Consider the following 6,779-nt stretch of genomic DNA (forward strand, 5'->3'; position numbering starts at 1 on the left):
CGCTTCGAATTTTCCAGATTGGTGCACATGACATTGTATGGGGTGTATGAAATTTTGATGATCCAATTAATACTGAGATGAAAGGACATTTAATTGTAACTTTCAAGTTTTGTATTCAACAAACTTTTGATCCCATGGCCCAACATTGACGTGGAGGCCTTAACAATACTCCGCTCGCAGTTCAATATTTTTAAAAAACAACTCGTGTAAATCTGGTACGACACAGCAAGCCATGTAGTATTCTCTATTTATTAATTTAAATCCAGACAATTCGATTACGTTCGTGTAATGTAAACACACGTTTGAATGATTAGCTAATCTTGTTGTGATTGTCCCATTCATTGCTTCTTCTTCTTCTCTTTTTTTCTCTCTGTCTCTCTGTCTCTGTCTATGTCTCTCTCTGTCTCTGTCTCTGTCTCTGTCTCTGTCTCTCTCTGTCTCTCTCTCTCTCTCTCTCTGTCTCTGTCTCTCTCTCTCTCTCTCTCTCTCTCTCTCTCTCTCTCTCTCTCTCTCTCTCTCTCTCTCTCTCTCTCCGAGTGTGTGTTCGCTTTTGTAGGTTTTGTTCTACTCTCAGCCAATCACTCTCTCAACGATACGAAGAACAAAACGACGTACACACAATTGACGAGTGATGACGTCATTCTGAATAACACGTCACACCGTGTAAGCCATCCACATTTCCAGCAGAGACTTCTTTCGCCCCCACCATCACAACATGGAATGGAAACCAGTGGATGGAAGACTCAAACTGATTTCCATCAACCTAGGTGGGGTGTGGGGTCTGGCGGAAAATGGAGACATCTTTTATCGGGATGGAACCTTTGAGAACTACCAGAGTCCCGGTACTGGATGGTGGCAGGTCGAAGGTGATGGCTGTTTTACGCTTTATCATTATCATGATTATGAATTAGGTCTGTCTATGTGTCTGTCTTGTCTTCCTGACTGTCGATCGGTTGGTCGGTCTGTTTGTTGGACGATCAGCCTGTCTGTCTGTCTGTCGATCGGTTGGTCTGTCTGTTATCGTCTGTGTGTGTGTGTATGTTTGTGTGTGTGTGTGTGTGTGTGTGTGTGTGTGTGTGTGTGTGTGTGTGTGCGCGCGCGTGTGTCTGTAAGGGGGGTGGGGTGGGGGAGAGGTCGACAACCGCGGACTAGTGAGGTGCAGATCTGATAGCTTTGACTATATCATGTTATCTTCATGGAAACTGGAACAGCTGAGCGTTTGCCGGGCCGCAGTCACGGTGCAAATATATCGTGTGTAAATGCATCTTGAACAGGTGTAGTGGTACACAATCTGATAAGTTATTGACTATGTGTTAACTTGAGGTCAACTGGAACTGCTCATCATTTGCCGTACCGCAGTGTGTGAATGTATCTTGTGTAAAGGCATCTTGGACAGGTGTCGTGGTACCAATCTGATAACTGACTATATGTTAACTCCTGGTAAATTGGACCAGCTGAGTGTGGGATGGAACTCGGTGTGGGCGGTGGATAAACTGGGACAGGTGTGGTACCAATCTGACAACTGACTGTGTGTTGACTCCAGGTAAACTGGAACAGCTGAGCTTGGGGTGGAACTCGCTGTAGTACCAATCTGATAACTGACTGTATGTTAACTCCAGGTAAACTGGAACAGCTGAGCGTGGGGTGGAACTCGGTGTGGTACCAACCTGTGGTAACTGACTGTGTGTTAACTCCAGGTAAACTGGAACAGCTGAGCGTGGGGTGGAACTCGGTGTGGGCGGTGGACAAGCTGGGACAGGTGTGGTACCGAGCGGGCATCGACATCGAGCACGTGACGGGCACCACGTGGGTGAACGTACGTTACCTGCTGGATTGGGGGCACGTTTTAAAGATGTTCAAATCATGCCAGAGAAGGCGAACGGAAAAATCTGGCGTAGGCTGAGAAAGTGTGTGTGCGTGTGTGTGTGTGTGTGTGTGTGTGTGTGTGTGTGTGTGTGTGTGTGTGTGTGTGTGTGCGTACGTGCGAGTGTGCGTACATATTCGCTTGCATAATTATGCATGCAACCGAGTTGCCCTTTTTCCTTGTGCTAGTCGAGCAATCATTAGAACGTAGTCACAACATGGCTGGCTTAATAATGACATATTAACAAACTAATAAGGCCAAAAAGAAAAATATGTCTGTTTCCGGTAACCCGACCGACCCTATTTTTAAGCGCCGACCCTAAAGGTTTTTTTCGCTTTTCGCAACAAAAAAAAACAAAAACAAAATGAAGTCAAGTATACTTTATTTAGTTTCAATATATCCATGTGCTAAATAATTGTAAGTAAACTAAGGAAGCGTTTGAAAAAAAATGTAAAAAGACGTAACAAAACGTAAGAAAAAGGTAAAAAAAAACAAAAAAAACGACCGACCCTATTTTTTTCGGCGATGTTACCGGAAACAGACATATTTTTCTTTGGGGCCTAACTAATTAATTTCGGGTTTGATTTCTTGTCATTCGGTGTATAATGATAAATTAAGTTAATGAATCACAATGAAGATTTGAATAAGTCAGAGGACCAGACCCCTATACGAAGCATTCAGGATTGATTGTCAGACCGGCTCACGATCTATGAGTAATGAGTAAGAGCGAGTAACAAGAGGGAGAGTAGAACTGTAGGACTTGTTTCGCCCTGACTTGTTTCGAATGAGTGAGTTATTGAGTGTGTATATATGTGAGTGTGTGAGGGAGTTAACTAGCGACTGAGTGAGTGAGTCAATGTGTATGCGAGTGTGTTAGGGAGTGAGCGAGCGACTGAGTGTATGATTCGAATCAGCGGGTGACCAAGCAATTGAGTAATTAATAAGAGAGTGAGTCAGTGAGTGAGCGAGCTAGCGAGTCGATGAGTTAATGAGTGAGTGAGCGAGGAAAAAGATGATAGAATACAAGCATCCAGGCTTCTCATAACTGATGATTATACAGACTCGCTATATACTGAGTATCAAGTAAGGAAGGATCACCAACTCATGTCCCTAAAAGGAAAATTTCCTGTGAGGACGTTTAGGACCCCCATTTCATCCACGAAGGATCACAGCGATTGTTTCCCTGGATCACTAGATACATGACGGGCGCTGTGGCGGGGTGGTTAGACGTCGGCCTCTTAATCGGAAGGTCGAGGGTTCGAATCCCGGCTGCGGCCGCCTGGTGGGTTAAGTGTGGAGATTTTTCCGATCTCCCAGGTCAACTTATGTGCACACCTGCTAGTGGCTTATCCCCCTTCGTGTGTACACGCAAGCACAAGACCAAGTGCGCACGGAAAAGATCCTGTAATCCATGTCAGAGTTCGGTGGGTTATAGAAACACGAAAATACCCAGCATGCTTCCTCCGAAAGCGGCGTATGGCTGCCTAAATGGCGGGGTAAAAACGGTCATACACGTAAAATTCCACTCGTGCAAAAACACGAGTGTACGGGGGAGTTTCAGCCCACGAACGCAGAACGAACTAGATACATGGAATGGACGGATAAAGGAGTGGATGATTGTCACACAGGTTCCAACAGACGGTCCCTTCAAACAGGTCAGCGTGGACCGGCTGGGTCACGTGTGGGCCATCGACCGGAAGAATGACGTGTACTTCAGAGTTGGCGCATGCGTGGAGCAAATAACCGGGATGTTTTGGAGAAAGGTCAGATGAGTTCGCTTGACTCTTTGTCGTTATTTTCCGAACATTTTGTTTGCAATGATAAGTTCTGTACTAAAAAAAAAAGAGAAGTTGTTTGTTAAACCGGCCGTGCAATCAGAGAAAACAAGTTAACAAAATAAATTTAGTGATAACGTTTGCAGTCTGGAAATCTTGTAAGGTTCGTGACCGGTTGCTTATTCTATTTCTGTATTTTAAGATTTGGACCGTCAAATCCAAATCTGAACAAGACGTTGTTGAAACCGAAGAAACCGGTTGTACACACTACGGGTTTCAGTGCACGCGGACTGCTGTGTTTCGGTTTAGTACAGGAGCTTCCCCCTTCTCCTTACGTTAGTATTAGTATAGTAGTAACACAGTTAGGACACATGAACAGGATAATTCGATCGACCGGCGCTTTCATAAAAGCTCTTGTCTTTAGATACGCAGGTCGCCGCGGTTTCAAGGCGGAATTCTTCTGGAGTTTCAACCCGGACGTGGGTTTCAGTGTGCTCATTCTATTTCCAGTCTATTCCTGTGCAATCGGTTAATGTCTCCCCTACCCTTTCAGGTGGGCAATCGGTTAATGTCTCACCCACACTTTGAGGTGGATAATCAGTTAATGTCTCCCCAACAGTTTAAGCTGGGCAATCGATTAATGTCTCCCCTACACTTTCAGGTGGGCAATCGCCGCCTCGCCCAGCTGGACGCCGGGAAGGCCGGAGTGTGGGCAGTGGACGAGAACAAGGAGGTCTTCCACAGGTCCGGCACGTACGGCGAGAACGGGCGTGAGGGAGAGGCGTGGATACCGGTCAGTATAGCCTTTTGTGTGGGGATGTGTCTGGACCTATATGTGGTAGTCTTGATGATGATGATGATGATGATGATGATGATGATGATGATGATGATGATGATGATTTCAGAAAGATGCCTTCGATAGGTTCGGCAGCATACACGATACACAAACAATCTCACACACACAGCATCTCTTTCTCTCTCTCTCTCTCTCTCTCTCTCTCTCTCTCTCTCTCTCTCTCTCTCTCTCTCTCTCTCTCTCTCTCTCTCTCTCACACACACACACACACACACACACACACACACACGCGCGCGCGCGCGCGCACACACACACACACGCACAAACACGCACACACATACACACACACGCACAAACACGCACACACATACACGCACAAACACACACCCACACATACACACACACCTCCCCTCACCCACCTCATTTACCCCCACAACACTCTCAAATCATTACTCTTCGCCCCCCCCCCCCCCAACAGGTAGGCCCAGGTGCGGTGCTCCTCCTTCAGTTGTCTTCAGGCGGGGAGGACATGATGATGGGAGTCACGGCCAGGGGGGAACTCTACATGAGGTCCGGGATGTACACCACCGGCCCCATTGGTCAATGTTGGAAGAGGCTACCCGGAGAACTGCGCATGGTGGACGTGTACGGGTACACGGCCTGGGGTATCGACGGCCGTTTGAGACCCGTCTACACATCGTGCTTGCCGAGATCCCAAGTCCCGGTTCGAATGCTCCGAGACACGTTCTTCTAAACGCCGTGGACGCTTTACGCCTGTTTTTCTTCTAAACGCCGCAGATGCGTTACGCCGATTTTGGTACCTGGCACCTACAGCTAGCTATATCTTTGTGTTTTCTAACCAGTTGGGTGCAATATCTATCCAAACTAAGCAGGCACAGCTACTGGTGCTGGATACAAAATACGGTATACTCACAAGCAAAAAGCTGGGTACAAAAAGCGGCGTACTGCATTAGCACTGAGAGAGAGAGAGAGAGAGAGAGAGAGAGAGAGAGAGAGAGAGAGAGAGAGAGAGGGAGAGGGGAGAGAGAGAGAGAGAGAGAGCGAGATAGATAGAGAGAGAGAGGAGAGAGAGAGAAAGAGAGAGAGAGAGAGAGAGAAAGAGAGAGAGAGCATAGTCTCTGACATACCCTAGTGCGCACTGTGTGGGACAATTCCAAGTCCAGCCATAGTCTGTAAATATTGTATTATAATTTTAAATGCGAAGAAAATGCCCATGTCAGCGTATTCGATCTCAGTAAAGCAAAAGAACAGAGACACATCGAACAGAGAAAAAATCCATTACATTGTACAGTACAGTAATTGATTTGACAGGAAAGCGGCCATCCTAGCATTCCTTTCTAACTTGAAATACCGTGTAACCACAACAGAGAAGCCAAAATAAAACAAATGAAAGTTTGCTTCTGTTGTATGTTTTGTATGAAGTTGCAGGAACGATCGTGAACGCCTTAAAATAATCCAGTTTCAGCATTTGAGGAAAAAAAGGACGTGTGCGTTGAACAGAACATTATTAGAATCCTTTGAAGTACTGATAAACCACCCAAGTACCACATTGAAAATAAATATTATATTACATTCAGTACTGATAAGCGGGCGCACTAATTCCTTTGACCCCCTTTGAGAACAAACAAGAACTAGCCAACTATCCAGCCTACCAGCCACTTAATCAAAAAACATACCAGCCAGCCAACGAGAAAAAAACAAAAAGTAGCCAACTATCCAGCCTATCAACAAGGATAAAACAACTAGCCAACTATCGAGTCTTCAAGCAAACCAATCATCCAACATACCAGCCAACCAACGAGAAAAAACAACTAGCCGAATATCCAGCCTACCAATCAACCATGATACCAGCCCACTAACTAGGAACAAAGAAACCTAGCCAACTAGCCAGCCTACTAACAAACAAACCAACAAACATACCAGCCATGCAACATACCAGCCAAGCAGCCAACCAACATGAACAATAAACAAGTCGCGTTAGGCGAAAATACAACATTTAGTCAAGTAGCTGTCGAACTCACAGAATGAAACTGAACGCAATGCAACGCAGCAAGACCGTATACTCGTAGCATCGTCAGTCCACCGCTCATGGCATATGCAGTGAAATTGACAAGAAGAGCGGGGTAGTAGTTGCGCTGAGAAGGATAGCACGCTTTTCTGTACCTCTCTTCGTTTTAACTTTCTGAGCGTGTTTTCAATCCAAACATATCATATCTATATGTTTTTGGAATCAGGAACCGACAAGGAATAAGATGAAAGTGTTTTTAAATTGATTTCGAAAATTTAATTTTGATCATAATTTTTATATTTGTAATTTTCAGAG

General features: G+C 45.5%; 1 protein-coding gene across 1 annotated transcript; it reads left to right on the plus strand.

Annotated features, from left to right (window-relative positions):
- Positions 1–636: 636 nt before the first annotated feature.
- LOC138971097 (lectin L6-like) lies at positions 637–5,475 on the plus strand. Its single transcript, XM_070343708.1, has 5 exons — positions 637–866; positions 1,698–1,816; positions 3,493–3,627; positions 4,301–4,432; positions 4,914–5,475. Exons 1-5 carry the CDS (start codon positions 716–718, stop codon positions 5,187–5,189), a joined length of 813 nt encoding a protein of 270 aa, XP_070199809.1. The 5' UTR covers positions 637–715; the 3' UTR covers positions 5,190–5,475.
- The last annotated feature ends 1,304 nt before the right edge of the window (positions 5,476–6,779 follow it).

This window comes from Littorina saxatilis, linkage group LG7, assembly GCF_037325665.1.
Source record: "Littorina saxatilis isolate snail1 linkage group LG7, US_GU_Lsax_2.0, whole genome shotgun sequence".
NCBI classification, from domain to species: domain Eukaryota; kingdom Metazoa; phylum Mollusca; class Gastropoda; order Littorinimorpha; family Littorinidae; genus Littorina; species Littorina saxatilis.

Coding starts and splice junctions, on each gene's coding strand:
- LOC138971097 (XM_070343708.1), top strand. CDS start 716: ATGGAATGGAAACCAGTGGATGGAAGACTCAAACTGATTTCCATCAAC. Junction 867..1,697: donor TGGATGGTGGCAGGTCGAAG/GTGATGGCTGTT, acceptor TGTTAACTCCAG/GTAAACTGGAACAGCTGAGC. Junction 4,433..4,913: donor AGGGAGAGGCGTGGATACCG/GTCAGTATAGCC, acceptor CCCCCCCAACAG/GTAGGCCCAGGTGCGGTGCT.